Source organism: Amblyomma mixtum, chromosome 10 (assembly GCF_055824585.1).
Source record: "Amblyomma mixtum isolate Tamu chromosome 10, ASM5582458v1, whole genome shotgun sequence".
NCBI lineage: Eukaryota > Metazoa > Arthropoda > Arachnida > Ixodida > Ixodidae > Amblyomma > Amblyomma mixtum.
The window spans coordinates 108,653,366-108,675,537 of record NC_143021.1 but is presented as its reverse complement, the minus strand read 5'-3'; the positions used below and the strand labels follow the sequence as shown (position 1 = coordinate 108,675,537).

General features: G+C 46.6%; 1 protein-coding gene and 1 long non-coding RNA gene across 2 annotated transcripts in view; one reads left to right on the top strand and one right to left on the bottom strand.

Moving 5' to 3' along the window:
• LOC149326640 (uncharacterized) overlaps nt 1–22,172 on the top strand; it is a 233,227-nt gene that overhangs the window by 155,469 nt on the left and 55,586 nt on the right. The window lies entirely within an intron of this gene.
• The window catches only part of LOC149326641 (uncharacterized), a 61,014-nt gene that overhangs the window by 26,724 nt on the left and 12,118 nt on the right, over nt 1–22,172 (bottom strand). The window contains exon 3 of the mRNA XM_089563408.1: nt 15,239–15,431. Coding sequence (XP_089419534.1) covers nt 15,239–15,431 — 193 coding nt within the window. The remainder of the gene's footprint in view (nt 1–15,238; nt 15,432–22,172) is intronic.

Sequence of the window (22,172 nt, the reverse complement as noted above, 5' to 3'; positions counted from 1 at the left end):
TCTTTTCTCGCCAAATTGCACAAACGCGACAACTTGCAAGGTGCAGAAAAAATGACGTCAACGCCGAATTTTCCGGCGACCCTCTTGAGGCCGTGCGAGACCCTGTGAACATGGGGCATAACTTCATACTTCCGCCTCTCCTGTGCATCCGCCCCCGGGGGTTTTGAGTTTGGGCGGAAGGACTTCAACAGGGACTCAGCCACAGCCTGAAGAAGGGCCAGCGGAAAACCAGCAGACCTAAGGCGATCAACCTGAGCCTCAAAGCTAACCTGAACTTTATGTGGACAGGACTTGGTTAATGAAGCCCTGAGGCAAGTTGATACAATACCCCTCTTGACCAGCTTCGAATGGCACGAGTTAAAGGGTAGGAGTGCTTTTTTCGACCTAGGCATGCACGCCCAGCAGAGGTGGTCAGGATCGTTATAAAATAATTTTAAATCTAAGAATTGCAAACAAGAGTTTTCAGGAAGTTCAATGGTAAAATTAAAACTCGGAAAGGCTGACTTAAAAGATGCTAAAACCTCCATTGCCACCTGGGCCAAGTCGTCGTTGTGGTCAATATTTAAAAGGATTAAAAAGTCGTCCACGTATCGGAACACTCGAACGATACGGTCGACAGATAGTACCCGCGATAGCGAGCGGTCAATTTCAGCTAAAAGGATTTCCGATAAAACTGGGGCTACACATGACCCGATGCAAATTCCGCGTTTCTGCACGTAAAATTTTTCCTGAAAACTCACAATCGTTGAAGTAAGATAAACCTTAAGCAATTCCAAAAAACCTTCAACAGAAATACCGCACGCATTCTGGAAAGACACAGCACCAGAACGTTCGATACAGTTCCGGACTGCACGGAACAGGTCATCGTGGGGAAGGGAGTAGAATAACTCTTCAATGTCAACCGAGAAGCCCGAGTTAACATCGGAGAGGCTATCCCCTAACATTTCGGCCACTCGGTCTGAGCTGCTGACCTTGTACGGATCGTCGGGCGCCAGACTTCCCAGATGACGCTGAAGGTAGTGACTGACCACAGCTTGCCAGGATCCAGTTTCTGTAAGAATGGCTCTAAAAGGGCATTCTATCTTGTGACTCTTTGCACTGAAGAACACAGTGAGCACTAGGACCTTGTTTTTCCCCACTTCACTTTTTAGCCTGTCGAGTTTCAAATCCCTTAACAGTGCAACCGCCTTTGCCTTCGCTTTAGACGGCTTTCGCTCTGTTCTCGTAAAGTTCTTTAAGACAGATGTCATGGCCTTGTCAGTAAAAAGCTTCTGAGGCAGAACCACAAAGCCTCCTTCTTTGTCGGCCATCATCAAAGCGAGGTCAGAGTTCCTAAAATAGCTTGCCACAGATCTCACCATGGAGTGTTCTTTCTTCTTGCCTTTGAAAGTGTTGCGGATCGAATCAACACATTCTAAATGGCAACGTTCCTTCTCTTCACCTTGAACTTTGTCAGCAATCCTATGCGCCGCCGCCAAAGCCTCTGACAAAGTTCAAGGTGAAGAGAAGGAACATTGGCATTTAGAATGTGGTGATTCGATCCGCAACACTTTCAAAGGCAAGAAGAAAGAACACTCCATGGTGAGATCTGTGGCAAGCTATTTTAGGAACTCTGACCTTGCTTTGATGATGGCCGACAAAGAAGGAGGCTTTGTGGTTCTGCCTCAGAAGCTTTTTACTGACAAGGCCACGACATCTGTCTTAAAGAACTTTACGAGAACAAAGCTAAAGCCGTCTAAAGCGAAGGCAAAGGCGGTTGCACTGTTAAGGGATTTGAAACTGACAGGCTAAAAAGTGAAGTGGGGAAAAACAAGGTCCTAGTGCTCACTGTGCTCTTCAGTGCAGAGTCACAAGATAGAATGCCCTTTTAGAGCCATTGTTACAGAAACTGGATCCTGGCAAGCTGTGGTCAGTCACTACCTTCAGCGTCATCTGGGAAGTCTGGCGCCCGACGATCCGTACAAGGTCAGCAGCTCAGACCGAGTGGCCGAAATGTTAGGGGATAGCCTCTCCGATGTTAACTCGGGCTTCTCGGTTGACATCGAAGAGTTATTCTACTCCCTTCCCCACGATGACCTGTTCCGTGCAGTCCGGAACTGTATCGAACGTTCTTCAACGATTGTGAGTTTTCAGGAAAAAGTTTACGTGCAGAAACGCGGAATTTGCATCGGGTCATGTGTAGCCACAGTTTTATCGGAAATCCTTTTAGCTGAAATTGACCGCTCGCTATCGCGGGTACTATCTGTCGACCGTATCGTTCGAGTGTTCCGATACGTGGACGACTTTTTAATCCTTTTAAATATTGACCACAACGACGACTTGGCCCAGGTAGCAATGGAGGTTTTAGCATCTTTTAAGTCAGCCTTTCCGAGTTTTAATTTTACCATTGAACTTCCTGAAAACTCTTGTTTGCAATTCTTAGATTTAAAATTATTTTTTAACGATCCTGACCACCTCTGCTGGGCGTACATGCCTAGGTCGAAAAAGGCACTCCTACCCTTTAACTCGTGCCATTCGAAGCTGGTCAAGAGGGGTATTGTATCAACTTGCCTCAGGGCTTCATTAACCAAGTCCTGTCCACATAATGTTCAGGTTTGCTTTGAGGCTCAGATTGACGCCTTAGGTCTGCTGGTTTTCCGCTGGCCCTTCTTCAGGCTGTGGCTGAGTCCCTGTTGAAGTCCTTCCGCCCAAACTCAAAACCCCCGGGGGCGGATGCACAGGAGAGGCGGAAGTATGAAGTTATGCCCTATGTTCACAGGGACTCGCACGGCCTCAAGAGGGTCGCCGGAAAATTCGGCGTTGACGTCATTTTTTCTGCACCTTGCAAGTTGTCGCGTTTGTGCAATTTGGCGAGAAAAGATAAGAAAAAGAAGGTTGAGTGTGGCATTAACCACAGGAATAATTTCGTACAGTGTACATGCAATGTAATTTATCAGATTCCCCTGAGTTGTGGTAGGTTCTACGTTGGGCAAACTGGCCGCTGCGTCAACATTAGATTATTAGAGCACGCAAATTCCTTAGAAGATTCAAGGGGGCAGCATCTGCCTAAGCATTGTCCCACTTGCAAGCATGATGGCAAAGATTGTAATCCGCTTTTCGATAGGACTAAGATTATCGGACGCTCGAGGGATAAGAAAGAACGAGAAATTATCGAGGCCTTGGAAATCGCGAGGTTAGGGCCTGATAAGTGCATTAGCGATGCTTCAGTACACCTGTACCGCAAGGAGTTCGAGTTCCTTGATTCCACGAGATGAGCGTGGCTTTTGTTTTTGTTTTTGTGGATGGTGCGCATGCGCTTTGATGCTGAAGGAAAGAGCAGTGGGTGGAATAAATCAGTTGGCAGTCTGCGTTTGTCCCGTGTGGTTCTCTTTCTCTTATCCCGTCCTTTTGCGCAGTTACTTTTTGTTCTAATAATGTCGTACCAACTAGCCCCTCACCGCACTCTTCTAGATTTGAACTAAGCCGTGTTGTTTTAGAGCACTATGTATCTTCCTGGAAAATGCTACGTAACACCGCAAACAGACTGGGCTCTCGTTAGAAACTAAGTTCTCCTGAGTCGTGTGCGTTGGAAAAATACAAGACCATAAGGCGAGATGACATTGCGCGATTAAAACAAAAAAAAACTGCTACGAGACAACGTAGGCATTTTCCCAATGTATTTTCTCAATGGTCATTAATCCCTCGGTAATGCAACAGACAAAGAATGCCCATCCTCTTTCCCGGCGGGACTAGCGTTTAAAAAAGAACGCAGTCCTCCTGATTTTTCTAACATATTACAATTAATATCTTCGATCACGAATCAAGCTTCGAAGTAAGTAAAGTTCTGTCTCGGGACCTCAGCTTTTGTCCTGCCACAGGCGGGTATGGCGAGTTTCAGTTGATGACAGATTTGGATAATTTTGCCGAAACCTTCGCCTTCGGTAATTTTTTTATATAAGCGTAATACGTTGCCATCTTACAAACACTGGGTTCCTCCAACACAGTGTGACAAGTGTCTCGAGTTGTACAACAGTGCTGTACAAAAGATGTACTACGGCTGTGTAAAGGTGTCCCGTTTCATCGGAGCCTTTCAGTTCGTGAGACAAAAGTGATGGAGCAGTTAGCGTCCCGAAGCGATATCTTCATTAAGCCGTCTGACAAGGATGGTGGTGTAGTAATAATGGACAAAGCGAATATGTCGCAGAGTCACACAGGCAGCTAACGACGAGTCTTTCCATCAGCCTGCAGAGTATGTGGAGGCCCATCATCCTATGGAGATCAGTTCAAAGATTTTCTTAAAAATACTTTACAAGACCTTTATAAGGACAATTAAATTACAGAAAGCGCTTTTCGCCGAATTGTCTCCCTGAGCTAGGTAGCCGGTAGATTCTATTTGTTACCTAAAATACATATAGAAAGCACTCCAGGTAGGCCCGTTGTTATCCGGCGTCGGCACGGTTAACGAAAATCTCTCTCGTTACGTCCTCACGCTCATAAATACATTCCGTCCACATTTCCCTGTTACATAAAAGACACAACGCACCTCCTTGCTGACGTCACTGATCTTACTATTCCTCTGAAATCATTGCTTGTCACGCTTGACGTCACTTCGCTCAACACGAACATTCCGCATGAAGATGGTATCCGGGCAGTCGTGACTGCCTATAATGAAGCTTGCATAGAAAAGACAGCAGAGAACGGTGTTTTTGCCACCTTACTGAAACTTCTGTTACAGTTAAATAATCTGGAATGGTACGCGAATAGGCCACAATCATGAAAACATATTTTTGGGGATGCTTGACAACGAATTTTTGGAAAGCCGGTCTTTTAGGACCACATTGCTATAGGAGCTACATCGATGAAAGTTTTTTTTCATTTGGCAGCATGGCGAAGCCGAGCTCATCTCATTGATGGCTGATTTGAACAGCGTGCGTCCATCCATATCATTTTTCCAAACGTATTCTAGATCTGCGACAAATTTCCTTGACGCCACAGCCTCACTGCACGAGGCCGCACAGTAAACCGACTGTCCGCCAGCCGTATCTGCACTTTGATAGTAGCCATGTCAAACGTGTTAAAACCAACATCCCATACAGTCAAGTGGTTCGCCTCAAACGAATTTGCTCGAAGAAATTTCATTTTGAGCGCAACTGCGCCACACTTCGTAGCTCGCTGACTTAGCAGAATTACCCACCCCAACTGATAGATGACGCCATAAAGCGCGCCCATACGCCCATAAAGACTTGCCAACGAGAAACAAAAAATTCAGCACTTTCATACCAACCTTGTCTTGACCCATTCTGAATCTGCTTGAAAAATTTCGGCGATCCTAAATAAGCATTACAACAATATTATGTAAAGTGATCGCCTGAAGAACAAATTTTCAGAGCCACCCCTTGTAGTTAACAGAATATAGAAAAACCTACGTGATATGCTAACATCATCGAAGACCAATTGCAGGGAACCCGTAGGCAGGGAACCCATGCAACAAGAGTCGCTGGAAAGTACGTCTGCACATGACCACTTCTCAGAGCGTCATTACTACCGGGTTCACTCTTTCGCTCAAGTATTCGCGGTGATTTCAGCTGAAATACTCCAAAAGTCTCTATCTACTGCAGTGTACCGTAGGCAATATGCAATATATAGGTTAGGCTAAAACCCCCTTCAGATTACGCTTTAACAGCCACAGAGTCCACGATCAATCCCTACCAAACTTTCCGCTATCAGGGCATGTGCAACTCACCGGCCACTGATTCGAACAGATTTCTGTTACAATTCTGGAATCAGGCTTTAGAACTAATCATGACCTGGATATTAGGGAGTCTTACGTTATCTATAAGATCAAAACTATGACTTCAGGTTTAAATAACAGCAGAGGAAAATTGTGTCCCACATCCTCTTGATGCCCAAATATTTCGCTTTTAGTTTAGTGTTCGCCCCCATTTTCTTATTTTGGATGTTGTAACAGATATTTTTGCTACTGATTATGCTGTTCATTGCCTTCATATTTTTTCTAGATCATGTGTAACGTTTTGCTTCTTCTTTGAGAGAGAAATGGTAATAGCGCTGCAGTAAGACGTACACAAGAAAGACTGACAGGACATGCGCTAACTTCATCTGATTTTATTTACTGCAAAGCCAGCAAATAAATAGAAAATTCAAGGCATGCGCAAAAAAAAAAACACCGGTACAACAGGCATCAACAAAACCGTTCAAGATATGATATCTCAGTCTTGAAAAGGCGAACCGAGGTATCACTCAAGCAATCTAATCCCCTCTTCCTAATGTGGAATGCTTCCAAAAGCTCCCGCGCCTTCGTATCTCCACTCCTGCCCAGAATCTTTATCTCCCGATGCCGTGGCTTACACTTCTTGCATTGATGGCATCTTATTTGCCCCGGCCCATGTTCTGCCGCACGATTACACACGAAGCACTCAGCGCAGTGCTGCGAAAGATGTGCACCTCCTTGATTAGTTAGCGATCGTGCGTGCTCAGCCGCGCGGTCATTAACGTACCGCCCCGTTTGGCCCACATAGGCTTTTGCGCAGCTCAGTGGTATTTCATACACCACACCTGTGCAGCACTTCACGTACTGCTTGCCATGTTTTTTATTGCAGGGGCTCTTTTTATCGCTCCCAATGCGCGCGCATAGCTTTCGAGGGGCAGAAAACACGACCGGCACGCCATGTCGCTTTGCCACCTTCTTCACATTGTGCGCGACCCTGTGCACATAAGGCACCACTTCAGGTCTCACGGACTGTTTGATCGGCTCAGTCGACCTGTGAGACATCGCACAATTGATTTTTCTTAGGAGGGCTTCAGCAACTGCCGTGATAACCGTGCATGGGAACCCCGCCGAAACCAACCGATCAACTTGCGTATCAAAACTCGTCTGCATAGCATGGTGACACTACGTCACGAGAGCCGACTCAAGGCAGAGGCGAGCAATGGCGCGTTTTACAGTTTTTGAATGTGCTGATGTGTAAGGCAATAGCTCCTTCTGGGCAATAGCTCCTTTTTGCGCATGCCTTGAATTTTCCATATATTTGCTGGCTTTGCAGTAAATAAAATCCGATGAAGTTAGCGCGGCTGTCCTGTGTCAGTCTTTCTTGTGTACCTCTTATTGCAGCGCTATTACCATTTCTGTCTCAAATAATGCACCATCTAGCCCAAATTGACGTTCTTCTAAACCATTTGCTTCTTCATTCGCTCTGTTCATGATTTGTGACGTCATGTTAGGACTGATTGTAAGCGAAGTCGATAATCATGCGTAGGCTTGTTTATCTGGTGACGCAACGTTATGTAGTTAGATAAAAAAAATGAACACAATTTTGCAAAGTAGCAGTTGTGTATACTATTGTGATTCATTTATCGAGTATTAGCTGTGTGCCTGATGCTTTTCTATTGGAATTTATTGCTTGATTATTCTGTGCACTGTGTTTATCTACATATACTGTGCCTTCCATTTCAATTCAGACATCTTGACGAAGGCCGTTCCATGGTCAAAACGAAAATAATTGTTTCAAATGTTGGTCTGTGTTGATGCTACTGCTGACTAAGCGAAGATTTCTCTTTTCGCTAAAGTTATATATATATATATATATATTGTAAGCACAACATGCGACCTTCGTCTTCATCTGTACATATCCATCATCATCGCTCAAAGCACAACATGCGATCTTCGTCTTCATCTGTACATATCCATCATCATCGATGATCTTCTTCTTCGAAGGGTTGGTCGCCATACTTGCGGGTGCCATTAAAGCTCGCTCCATCCTGCGCTCTGTCTCCTGTCTCACAAGTGGTGGAGTGTGCTCTCGATCCCTGCGTCCTCTCCGCCGCCAGACTGCAGCTACGTTCCGGTCGCCACCTGCTCGTACCATCCGCACCGATGGATACCGTCAGCGACAACACCACTCGTACTCCCGATGGGCCCCCCGTTCTTCTTCCTCTCGATTCGAACCGTCTGGAGCCAGCCATGATGAGCCAACCCGGTTCTTCCCAATCTTCTGGACACCCCACTTGGACCATCACCACACTCCAACGCGAGCCTCCCATTTTTGCTGGTCTTCGTGGGGACGATGTCACGCCGCCCTCTCAATTCCTCCTGCACAGCCATCGAACATGTTAACCGTTGACATTGAAGGCACTGTAGTAGAAGCATTGATCGATACGGGCGCCGCCATTTCTGTAATTAGTTCTGATTTATGTTCTCGTCTTCGCAAGGTGCGCACCCCTTACAGTGGTCCTTCTCTCCGTGCTGCCAATGATGAATCAATGCGTCCTTCCGGATTGTGTACGGCACGAGTCACTATCGACGGCATCCTGCACTACATAGTATTTGCTGTGCTTCCCTCCTGTGCTTATCCCCTCATCCTCGGCTGGGACTTCCTCCACTCTGCGCAAGCTGTAATTACCTGCTGTCCCCCTACTCTACAGGCTTCTGCATCCGACCTTTCTGCCGTTTCTGTCCTGCCTTCTCATCATCTGGTTACCACCGCTGATCATGTACTTTACCCCGGCTGCGAAGATGTCCTCTCTGTTGCTTCTGCCCACGTCAACGCTGGGGACGTTTTCGTCACACCAAGCCCCCGTCTTCTCTCAAGGGGCATCTTTCTCGTCGCGTCCCTGCTCCGCTTCACCAATGGGTCTTCACTACTGACTGCCTTCAACACTACGCCGGAACCCATTCTTCTGCGTCAAGGCACATCCATCGCTTCTGTGGATACCACTCAACCTGTGGCCGTTCTTTCCTCTGCCCCATCAAGCTTCGCTCTTTCGACCCCTGCCTCTGCCTCTGCATCTATTTCAGCTGCTATCAGCCCCGGTCTCACCCCGACTCAAAAAGATGAATTGCTTGCCGTCTTGACCAAGCATGCCGCTTCCTTCGATACCCAGGCAACAACCTTGAGCCAAACCAACGCAGCTAAGCATCGCATCTACACAGATGGTTCGGGCATCATTCGCCGTCGCCCGTATCGTGTGTCTTCTAGTGAGCGCAAGGTTATTCAAGATAACGTAGCCGACATGCTCAAGCGTCACATCATACGCCCTTCTTCGAGTCCTTGGTCTTCGCCTGTTGTGCTGGTTCAAAAGAAGGATGGCTCAGTACGCTTTTGTGTTGACTATCGCGCCCTTAACAAGATCACTAGAAAAGATGTTTATCCGCTGCCTCGGATTGATGACGCCCTCGACTGTCTCCAAGGTGCACAATTTTCCTCTAGTCTCGACCTAAGATCCGGATACTGGCAAATACCTATGCATGAGGCCGACAAGGAAAAAACTGCTTTCGCCACTCCCGACGGATTATACGAATTCAACGTTATGCCGTTCGGCCTATGCAATGCTCCGGCCACGTTCGAGCGCATGATCGACACCGTTCTCCGAGGCCTGAAGTGGAAAACGTGCCTATGCTACCTCGACGACATAGTCATTTTTTCTTCGACTTTTTCTGAACACCTTGTTCGTCTCGATGAAGTATTAAGCGCACTTTCTGAGGCCGGCCTTCAGTTAAACACCAAGAAATGTTGCTTTGCTTCCACTTCTATCAAGGTACTCGGTCACGTCGTTAGCCAGAAGGGTGTACAGCCTGATCCCGACAAAGTGGCTGCAGTTTTGCATTTTCCTCGCCCATCGCGCGTCAAAGACCTGCGCAGTTTTCTGGGGCTAGCGTCATACTTCCGGCGCTTCATACGCAACTTTGCCTCTATTGCGGCCCCTTTGCATAAGCTCCTCTGCGCTGACCAGCCGTTTGTTTGGTCTGAGGCCTGTGAGGTCGCTTTTACTACCTTAAAGAAGGCTCTCACATCTGATCCGATACTAGCACATTTCGACGACAATGCTCCAACGATTTTACACACGGACGCCAGCGGACACGGCATTGGTGCAGTTCTTCTGCAGCGGCAGCACTCTTCGTGCGAGCAAGTCATCGCCTACGCCAGTCGTACACTGACTGCAGCGGAGCAGAACTACACGATAACTGAGCAAGAGTGCCTCGCTGTTGTCTGGGCCATTCAGAAATTTCGCCCTTATTTGTACGGCCGCCAGTTCACAGTTGTCACTGACCATCATGCCCTGTGCTGGTTGTCCTCGCAGAAAAACTTGTCCGGCCGCCTCGGCCGCTGGATTCTCCGTCTCCAGGAATATGACTTTACCGTCACCTATAAATCGGGCAAGAAACACCAGGACGCCGATGCGCTATCTCGTTGTCCCCTCGCCCAAACCCAACCTCCGCATCCGCAACCCGTGTCCTCCGCATCCTCAAACTGCCAAACTACCCCTTCGACGGCTATTTCAACCTTGACCGCCGCACCCATTGACTTGATGCCAGCTCCCAGTCTTGGCGATCTCGCCTCAGCGCAGCGGGCCGACCCTTACTGCCGGACTCTTATCGACCGTCTGAGCGGTGCTACGCGGCCACCGAATGCCCGCCTACGTCGCCAACTTAATTCTTTCAAGCTAGTCGACAACATCCTTCTTTGGCACAATTACAGCCCCTTCGGTGACTCATGGGTGCCTGTCGTACCCCTTTCTCTTCGCCGAGAAGTTTTGCAGGCCTTTCATGATGATCCCCCGGCTGGCCACTTAGGCTTTCAGAAAACTTATGACCGCATCAAGCGCCGTTTCTTTTGGCCTGGCCTCTCAACCGCTGTTGGAAAATATATTGCGTCTTGCATCTCTTGCCAACGTCGTAAACGGAGCACGTCTGCCCCTGCGGGCCTTCTACAGCCTCTCCCCTGTCCTTTCTCCCCTTTTGAAGTCGTTGGGATTGACCTCTACGGTCCCTTACCATTAACACCAACGGGCAACCGTTGGATCGTCACTGCCATCGACCACTTAACTAGATACGCTGAAACGGCCCCTGTTCCTTCCGGCTCTGCTTCAGAGATCGCCCACTTCTTCCTGAACGCCATCCTTCTGCGCCATGGAGCTCCTCGTGTCCTTATTAGTGACCGCGGCAAATCCTTCCTCTCCAGCATCCTTGCCGAAGTTCTTCACGCCTCCAGAACCGTGCACAAAACCTCTTCAGCTTATCACCCTCAGACCAATGGGCTCACAGAGCGCTTTCATCGCACGCTGTCCGATATGCTAGCCACCTACATCCAGCCCGACCACACCAACTGGGACACCATGCTTCCCTTCGTTACCTTTGCATACAATAGTGCCGTGCAAAGAACCACCAACTTCTCCCCATTCTTCCTTGTGTATGGACGTCAACCTACCTTCACCCTCGAAGCGTCTTTCTTCTCCGCCCCCTCAACCTCTTCCAGACTCTCTCACGAACAGTTTACTTCTCGTCTTAACTACTGCCGTGCCATTGCCCGCCTGAATACCGACGCCTCCCAAGCCTCCCGGAAAAACACCTATGATCTCTCCCACCGTGCCATATTTTTTCACCCTGGTGATGAGGTACTGCTGTGGACTCCAGTGCGTACCCCGGGATTGTGTGAAAAATTTTTGAGCCGTTATATTGGTCCGTATACTGTACTCGAACAAACGTCCCCGGTGAACTATCGCGTTGCCCCTGTTCATCCTGTTAATGATCGTCGTTGCCGAGGTGCCGAGATTGTTCATGTTTCACGCCTCAAACCCTTTGCCCGTCGCCCTACTGTGCTCTAATCTGCGCCCGGGCCGGTCGCTTTCGTACGCGAGGGGAGAAAGTGTAAGCACAACATGCGACCTTCGTCTTCATCTGTACATATCCATCATCATCGCTCAAAGCACAACATGCGATCTTCGTCTTCATCTGTACATATCCATCATCATCGATGATCTTCTTCTTCGAAGGGTTGGTCGCCATACTTGCGGGTGCCATTAAAGCTCGCTCCATCCTGCGCTCTGTCTCCTGTCTCACAATATATATATATATATATATATTGCTCGGATCCCACCGGCGGCATGTGGTTGTTTTTTCTTCTGCTTTTCTAATCAATTACCTTTAAGCGGTAACATATTCAGCAATATTCTTAATCGAACAACAGCACAAAATAAATAAATAAATTAAAAATCCCTCGTGTCCCTTGGTTTCTGTGGCTGTTGGCTTCTCTCATATTTATAACGAGCCCCTCATCCCCCTCTCTTGTTTGCTTAATTGCTTAGCGAGGGCCTCGTTTCTGGCAGCCTTGACGCCATACGAGCAATAAGAGGGTTCTCACACAGCTTCCACTCTCGCCGTTCGATGACGTTCTACGTCACATCAGCGGTAACTCAGGGCGCGCTACGTCCGCCGCTTAAGAGCGTGGGTGGCGCTGGTGAACACTCTAAAGGTTAGGTTATTTGTAAACATAAATACCGCCGAAAGCAGAAGAATTGACAGCCGTCGCCGTAGCTCAGCGGTAGAGCACCGGACGCTTAATTCGGAGGTCGTGGGTTCGGATCCCACCGGCGGCATGTGGTTGTTTTTTCTTCTGCTTTTTTTTCTTCTGCTTTTCTAATCAATTACCTTTAAGCGGTAACATATTCAGCAATATTCTTAATCGAACAACAACACAAAATAAATAAATTAATTAAAAATCCCTCGTGTCCCTTGGTTTCTGTGGCTGTTGGCTTCTCTCATATATATATATATATATATATATGAGAGAGAGAGAGAAGCCAATAGCCGCAACAACAAAAGAACGTAGGGGATTTTGTATTTTTTTAATATTTGGTGTAGAGTAGAGCAGATGATTAGCGAATAGTTTATCGCTTCAAGATGACTGATTAGAAAGCAGAAGAAAAACAGCCACATGCCGCCTGTGGGAACCGAACCCACGACCTCCGAATTACGCATCCGGTGGTCTACCAACTGAGCTACGGCGGCGGCTGCCAAATCTTTTGCTTTGGGGGGTATTTATATTTTCGTGTGACCTAACCTTTAGAGTGTTCACCTGACCTATAGGTCAGGTGAACACTCTACCATTGTCTACACTCTACACAAACTTTCGTGCGCAATCGGGACGACACAAACTCTTTGCGCACGAGAGTTTGTGTCGTCCCTGTTCTGTCCCGTCTTTTCAAAATCGCAATTATGTTTGACCATGTTAACTACCAGCTAGCCCAATTTGAAACACTCTTAATACACAGAGGGAGTCAAAGAAAGCAGTCAGCGTCACTTTGACATTGCTGCGCACCTGGCTGGCCTTCTTTCGTCTTGGTGACGTGGAATGCTTCCACTGTGGCGACTAGGATTTGGTTTCGGGGTCGTACCCGTACACCTAAGACTCGTCACCAGTGATTATGGTGTTGATGAAGTCGGGGTCACTGTTTGTGGAATTCAGCATGTCCTGTGAGACATCAAAACAAAGCTGCTTTTGCTCCACCGTGAGCAGCTTCGGCACGAATTTCGCCGCAAGTCTCTTCTTGGCCAAATCATCGGTGATAATGGAATGTGCAGAAAAATTGCTGATGTCCACCTCTTCTGCAATTTCTCGGATAGTCACTTGACGGTCCCGCATCACCACAGCGTTCACTTCGGCAATGACCTGGTCATTTCGGCATGTTAATGGCCGACAGGAGCGTGGCTCTCTCTCCACCAATGTGCGGCCGTCTTTAAACCAATTGTACCACTGCTTAATCTGTGTGCTACTCATAGCATCGTCACCGAAATCCGTCTGAATATTCCGAATGGTTTCCACTCGGCTGTCGCCCAGTTTCTGGCAAAATTTGATGCAGTAGCGCTGCTCCTGTCACTTCGTCATTTTTCTTACAATAAAAAACCGACGAGAGCACTGCGCAATGTCTCACTCAAACGCTGCGTCCCGGCGACTGACGCTATCGGCAGGCGGGAAAAAATTTGTGCATGCGCAAGAAGGTTACAGGTCAGCTGATGCAAGCACGCTTGGTTCATTTTCATCACGTGCTCGCAAAAAAAAAAAAATCGAATACTTTTCTAACAGACCTCGTATTGCAGCGCTCTCAACGGCGTTTGGAGCAAACGAAGCGTGCTCGCTGACCGTGGCGAAGTGAACGGCCGCTGCTGTTTGCAGTGGTGTGATGTGCGACAGACAGGCCACGGACAGCCGGTTAAAGCGAAACTTTTATTCCCAGAAAGGAAGTGAAAGCTCCGAAGATTGGTAGCTATAATTCATCGCAACCGCCGGATTTTCGCATTGACGCACTCCCCTATAGTTCATTATGTGTTTGAACAATCCACCATCGAGAACTATGCAGTTCTGACACCTCTATATCACACTTGCCGACGCAGCCTTCAGCATGCTTTGAGGAATCTGACGACAACCTTCGTGTTCGGAACTTCACTGTCCTCTTTGTGTCGTACGACCGATCCTTGATGTGTCCCCATGAAAAAAAGTGCAAAAGGGCAAAATTATCATGGTTTAGTGTTCTTCAAAGAACACTAAACCATGATAACAGGTAGATTCGTCGTGATTTAACGTGTTTTTGCCTGTAACCTTTGTAACCGTGTTATGACTGCGCATGTAACCAAAGGTTTTTCTATATATTTTTTGTGCTTTTAATAAATTTTGTCAGTTGTTAGTCAGCACTTGTGTTGTTGTCTCTCTGTCTCTGTCCCTGTTCCTGTGGTGCCCCACCAGTATGAATTCGTTCTGGTCCTTTGTCTGCAAGCGCTGTTTTTCTCAAGATGTATCCCAACCAACTCGTCCAGCAACACACCTTGGCCTACTGAACTTGCAGCTTTTTCTCTTTGCACAAGTACGTACACCACCCGTCAAAAGTATACGGCTCAAGGGGTTTGCTTGTGAGGTCTGTTATGTGCCTCGTTATGCATTCTCAGCGACCGTAATCTCAAGAAAGAGGGATGGCTTCACGGCCTCAATCCTCCCAAGCCATCGAATCCTAGATATGCTAGGGAGCCACGCTAAGCAGCTTACAAGCAAACCCCTTGGGCTGTATACTTTTGACGGGGGCTGTACGTGCCTTTAGATATGCTGTCTCGGTGAAACGTCTTCGGGCCACATAGCACGCCTCGGATTCTTGTTGTGGGAGACACTCCAATGGACCGTATTTCAAGATAAGGAAGAATGTGCCACTACCTATACAGGGCAGTACAGTTTTATAAACTCTGTAAGTGCCCCGCCACGTGGCTGAGAAACACGCCGAAATGGCAGGTTTTCGACCAATTGTGGTCGCAGAGCAACCTTTCAGAAATGAACGGAATCAATTCATCACTGCCTTTTCTTGGACACTCGAAGAAACAGATGTGTTTTACGCTTCGTTGACAGATGCCGCGGCTAGCAAACTTTTTACCTTACGTTTCTGTTTTCTTTTCGAATAAATCACAAGTAATAAAATAACCAACCTCAATAGAGCCAACTTTTCGACGATACTCAACGACGTGGAGCCCCACGGCGGTGAACTGTATGGGATAGACTGTGACGGGTGTCGGCTTCTCATCATCTATGTATCCAAAATCACATTTCTTCGAGAAGTCAAGCCTCAGGTATGTTTTCTCATGCCTGTTGTAGAGGCCGTAGTAAATGGAGTGTTTATTCCTGGAATACGAAAAAAGGGAGGATTCACTTCTGACTTATTTCGATATTTTCTTTGAAGGAGGGGGGGGGGGGGGGTGGAGGAGGCTAGTACTCATGACACGTCAAAACACTTTAAAACTCACGTTTACTTTCTTCTTTCAAAAATCGTCTCCAAAGCGAACTTCAGACAGTCTCTTCATGCCTCCTTTACCATAAAGTTTCATACATGAGTGGAACGTTAAAAGTGATGTATCTGATCTCCTCATTTTTAAGGCGAAAAGTGGCTACAGAAATTTTTCGCCACAAAGTAATTCTCCGTGGCTTAGGCTTATTGCGCGAAATTTGCAAAAGTAGTTAACGAAAGCAATTTTAGGCAGGTGCCACCTTGTATACGCAGTGCCTTGTGGCCTCTAACGTACCAGATGCTTGGAGGAATGCTAACATTACAACATTATAATTTACTTCATAAAAAAGAAGACGCCAAGGGCCTGGAAAAATTACAGACCGATCAGCTTACTGTCCTCTGCCTACAAAGTATTTACTAAAGTAAATGCACTCAAGACAACCTGAGACTAAGGCGTAACGTTGAGATCAGAAGCGGGCGGAGCGGGTGAGGGAACAAACGCGGGTTAATAATAACATCATAGTGGAAATCAAGAGGAAGAATTTGGCTTCGGTAGGGCATGCAATGCGAAGGGAAGACAACCGTTTGTTCTTAACGGTAATGAAGTTGAATCAAAGAGGCGGCAAGCGTAGCAGGGGGTCACAGGAAGTGAGGTAGGCGGATGAGATTAAGAAGTTTACGGGGATATGGTGGCTGCAACTGGCAAAGGACAGGGCTAATTAGAGAGGCATGGGAGATGCATTTGCCCTGCAGTGTGCGTCGTCAGGCTGATGGCAATGATGATAACGTTACTTAGATTAGTGTGCCCATCATTATCTGTTCCTTCAAAGACTAGGAAAACTTAGGCGAAACCGAGTAAAATAGGCTCATTAGATGTTGAAATTACCTAGATGGAGGAAGATAATTATTCACAAGGATCACACTTTGGCCTACAAGAGGAAACGGTTGAGTTTGTGTCGCTGTGGAACACAGACAAGACATGGCAGGCCGCGACCAAGGGGAATAACAACGAGAAGGTTTATTCATCGATCACTTCTATACCGCAACTGTGAGAGGGTGTGCCTCCCTTGCGGTGACAGCGCCGTGTTGACGTCATGCACTTTACCGATGCGTGGCTGGTGCCACGTTCGGTCCGATACATCCCCCTTGTTTGCGAAAGAAACTATACGCACCGCACTTTAGAAGCGAGGCGAACTGTTCAGAGCACAGGCTGTATAACTTGTTCAGAGTTCCGTACATAGGTCAACCTCTGTAGCGGCTATCGCGGTCGCTTGATATCCTTGGTGTAGGTGAAGGTTGATTACGCTGGCAGGTGCGTTGTCGGCAATAGGCCTGCTTTCAAGGATTGCCGGAGGCTTTGCGGCATTGTGGCTGCGTGGTGCGGAAGTAAAACTTCGATCAGCATCCTAGTTGGCATCGTCATCGATGTCCCAAGCGCTTCTTGGACAGACCTCTTTTTTTGGCAGCAGGTGCCGTCGGTTGCGCCATAGGATCGTTCTGTTCTCTGTAATCTTTGTACTGTCTAGGTAACCTTCAAGTTTGAACGACCCGCGCTCTAGTTGTGCATGCCCCTTTTTCTGCCACGCCATTCGATTGAGGTTAAGCAGGACTGGAAGTTGTATGGTTGAAATCATAATTGCTGGCAAAAGACGGAAAATCGCGGCTTCAAACTGCGAGCCATTATGCGAGCAGACTTCAACCTGTACGCCATATCTACAAAAAATGGCACTTGCTGCTTCAATGACGGCCCTTGAGAAAGTGTCTTTGAAACATTCCACTACAGGAAAGCTAGATAAAGCATCGTAAGTGCACAGGTATGACCATCCTCCATGCTCAAAGAGGTCGATACCTAAACGATACCATGGGTCTTCGGGCATTGGGAGCAACGCGAAAAGACAAGGACAAACGAAGAAGTGGACAAGACTGGCGCTGACGTACAGGTTGAAGTCTGCTCGCACAATGTGTCACAGTTTTAAGCCGCGATTTTGCGTCTTTTGCCCGCAAATATGATTTCAACCATAAAACTTCCAGTCCTCCTTATCCTCAATCGAATGGCCTGTCCACTTCTTCGTTTGTCCCTGTCTTTTCGCGCTGCATTCTTTAACCATGATCACTGACCAACAAGACCAAACAGCCACTTTAATTGGGAGCAACATTGAGAGTTCTTAAGGCTTTTGGTACGCCTCAGTGAAAGCTATGTGGGAATTGATCCCTGGCCAGAATACGAGGTGCCTTGTTCTTGATTTGCATTTTTAACGCCCAAATATACCTGATAGATTCTTTCCAAATTTAGGTTCTCCTGCTGGTTGGAATTATAATTTTGCACCCCATTAACAAGACTCCCTTCACGTGGGAAAGCTATCCTTCCAGTGACTTCCATAAGCCTGTAAGCGCTCTTTGTACCTCCAAATTCGTAAGTACCTGCTTTAGTTCGTCGTCACGGCAACTTTGCTTCGTCGACCTCCTCCAGGTATTCTCGGCGACGAGTGAAGAGACAACACTCACTGCGCGTATTTTAAGTCGTCGTTAACATCGGTTATTGTGGTGGATCCGGTTGTTGTCCGCGATATCTATAGGATGCCAGCCGGCAGAAGCATCTTGCCTGGAATGAATTGCATTTTTATGTCGTAGCGAAGGGGGCGCGAGGCGAACAAATAACCGCTGCAACCTCGAGGGCATGTTCCCGATGGCCTCCTGCGATATAGCTATCAATGGGTGATGCTCAGTTTCAGCAATCACCCTGGGGCCGTATACGAAGTGATTGAACTTTTCACAACCGTACACCACAGCCATCGCGCCCTTCTCAGTTCACGAATAACGCTGCTGAGGCTCTGTAAGGGCACGCGAAGCGTACGCGACCGGTTTCCACGTGTAACCGCGGTCCTGCAACAGCGCAGCACCGATTCCGTTTTGTGACGCGTCACAGGACGCCTTGGTTGCTTTTGTCGGGCTGAACACGGCTAGCAGAGGCTCTTTACTCAGACTGTCGCATAGCTGCTTCCATTCTTGTTCATGGTTTGGCGTCCAGTCAAACACCGCATCTTGCTTGATAAGATTTCTGCGGAGTAATTGACGACGCCGAGCGTTTTTTGAACTGCCTGCTTGGCTGCCGGTGCTGGCATTTGTGGCATCCACTTTATAAGTGAGGTACTTGGCCTCATGCCTTTGTTATCGTTCATATCACTCAGAAAAAATTTTCTGCTCAATAGAACACTTATCTCGGTTAAATGTGAGCCCTGCTCTTTCTGCCGCGAGAGACTTCAGGCGCATGACATATTCTTGTCGCGACGACCATCGCACCAGTAAGTCATCAATGTCCTCTGTGACCCCTGGAAGGCCTTCAAAAATTTCGTTATGTTTTTTGGAGCACTTCAGACGCAGATGATTTCCCGAAGGGTAAGCGCAGAAATCGGTAGCGCCCAAATGTCATGGCAAAGGTGCACTTTCGAGATCAATCAGTCAATCAATCAAGAAAATAATACATCAAAGAGCGACTTCTTATTTTGACGAAAATCACTTTTTTCTAGATTTTCAACATGGATTCAGGAAGAGCCGCCGCGGTGGCTCAGCGGCTATGGTGCTCGGCTGCTGACCCAAAAGACGCGGGTTCGATCCCGGCCGCGGCGGCTGGAATTTCTTTGGAGGAGAAATTCTAGAGGCCCGTGTACTGTGCGATGTCAGTGCACGTTAAAGATCCCCAGGTGGTCGAAATTTCCGGAGCCCTCCACTACGGCGTCTCTCATAGCCTTAGTCGCTTTGGGACGTTAAACCCCATAAACTAAACTAAACTAACTATTCAGGAAGAAAAGATCTACAGAGACAGCACTTCTAACTCAAAGAGAAATTATAATTAAGGCATTCAGTGAAAACAAGCTCACCATGGGTATCTACATCGATTTTACTAAGGCCTTTGACCTCATAAATCATGATATTCTTCTTTTTAAGTTAGAAAGGTATGGTGTGAGGGGCCTGGCGCTAACCCTATTACAATCTTACTTATCTCACAGAACCCAATATGTAGATATAAACACAGCATCCTCTCCTACCCTTCGTATAACATGCGGAGTGCCCCAAGGAAGCATTCTTGGGCCTTTGCTATTTTTAGTTTGTATAAATGACATCGTCTACAGCGCTAGTAATGTTCAGGTTGTGTCATTTGCAGATGACACAACTTTTTTGTCACAGGTATTTCCGAGGCCGAGGTTGAAGGCAAAACAAGCGAATCCCTTAATAAACTGCACTCATGGGCAGATGCAAACTCCTTGCGCATAAATCCGTCAAAAACACAAATTCTGTTATACCTCCCTAAGGGAAAGAAAATATCTAGGCCTCTCAAAATAGCCTTAAACAGCCAACCAATAGAGATTGTGACTTCTGTAAAAACACTGGGCGTTATCTTTTCTCACGACCTAACTTGGAATGCGCACATAGAACACATTTGTTCGAAAGTTTCCTCAGCTCTAGGTATACTTGGTCGCTTTAGACATATTTTTCCAGTAAGGGTAAAGATGTTGCTCTACAACGCGTTGTACTAAGTCATATCCAATACTACAGCTTGGTTTGGGGAACAACAGGGGTAACAAATCTTCATAGATTGCATTTGCTGCAGAAAAAAGCCGTCCGGTCCATAGCAAATGTGCCATTCCTTTTCCCCACAAGAAATATCTTTATAAAGTATGACATCCTTCCAATCTTCGCGTTATACTTTTACAGGCTTCTATTATGCTATAAATATTCTTCACAACAACGTGACAATCCCTTCATTGTATTTGGACAACTGAGAGAAAATAACAGCTGCCGTAACACTAGACACAAAGAAACTTGGAACACTCCAACACCAAGAACTTACTCTATGAACCAGTCTTTAAGTTACAGCCTTCCCGTCTTGCTAAACAAACTAATCCATGACAATTTTGATATTACCAGAAATTCAAAACACAATATCCGTGACTACTGCCGAGACAATTTCAATCTGTGAAAGAAGCAGACATGATTTTTTTTTGTCCAAAGTTTGGGACATCTATCTTGTATATTTTAGTGATGTATAACATTTACTTTGAGTACATGTGTGTATTGCGACTTTCGTTTTGCATGTGTGTTCGCGCTTCGCGTAAATGTGGATCTGCATCGCATACCCATGACATTACTAATGATGTAAATGATGTGACCCACGCCTTCCTTCTGTACTGCCACTGTCTCAAGGAGTCGGGACCTTCAGTCAAGCTGTTACCACAGCTTTTAGTCCCGGCTCCTCCTTTGTAAGAAAGGAAAATAAACTTGAACTTGAACTTGAATCAATCACTTTATTTCAACATTTTTTTACAAAAACTGAGGGCGGCAAGAAAAAAGCAGTCATTACGACCGCTTGACAAGCCTCGCCACCTTTACAAAGAGGCAGTTTGGTAGCGACTATGATGGTTACTTCATACACTGGTAACAACGCAAGGTACACGAAAAGACAAGGCATGTAAATATATGCATAAAAAAAACATTTTTTTTAAATACGTGCATGAACGGAAACTTTGTTTTTATTTTGCATGAACAAGTAGTATTTCCACACAACAGAATAAAGGTTTTACACAACATTTACGGTTCAATGCAATAGAATTCTATACATGGGTACGCACACTGTGGGACCTAGCTTGCAAACACATTTCGAACAGCCGAGACAGACATGCTGAGCAACGTGTCGTAAAATGGCGTGGTCAAGTGTTTGGGAAGAATGTATTTTAGTGTGGAAAAGCGATAGTTTGTTCTGCATCGCGGTAATGAATGGATGATACGCTGTCGTGTCATATACGGTGTCCGATGTGGTGTAAGTGTCACAATGCTAGAAAAAAATGTGTCGTCTTCGGCTATTATTTTTTTATAGAAGGATGCAAACCTGTAATCGAACATTCTTGTTACGGGTATCATTCTGTATTGCTGGTATATAGGACGTGTCGGAGCATCATACGGTACATTAGCAATTACGCGAAGTATTCTTTTTTGGAGTACTAGAAGCTTCTGGATGTTAGATGCTGTGGTTTGTCCCCATATGAGGAAGCAATACAATACATAAGAATAAAAGAACGCATGGTACAGATTCAGCTTAGTTTTGGCGGGTAAATATGTTATTCAGCGAAATTATCCCAATATGTCTGGGAAGGGATAGGCACACTTTGCTTACATGGGCATCCCACGACATAGTAGCAGTAAATACTACTCCGAGTAATGTGAAGGTTTCCACGTACTCAATGGGGGCGTTGTCGAAATAGAGTGGTGGCACACTGCCTATATGCTGCCCCTTCGGATGGAACAATAATTTGTTTATTTTTAATGAGTTCAAAGATGACCACTCAGATAATGATGACAAAACTGTATTTGCGGTGCTAGTTAGTTCTTTGATGTCAGGTGAGGACAAAAACAGACTGGTGTCGTCAGCATATATGATGTATTTAACTAAATTACTGATGTTGCATATGTCATTAATATATATGTTGAATAGGAGCGGCCCCAGAAGGCTGCCCTGGGGCACGCCGTTTGTGATTGCTAACAAGTCCGAAGAGCAGTGATTTAAAGCAACATACTGGCGACGAGCACTAAAATACGATTGAATGATACTGAGGGCGTGGCCACGTATACCGTAGTGGTCGAGT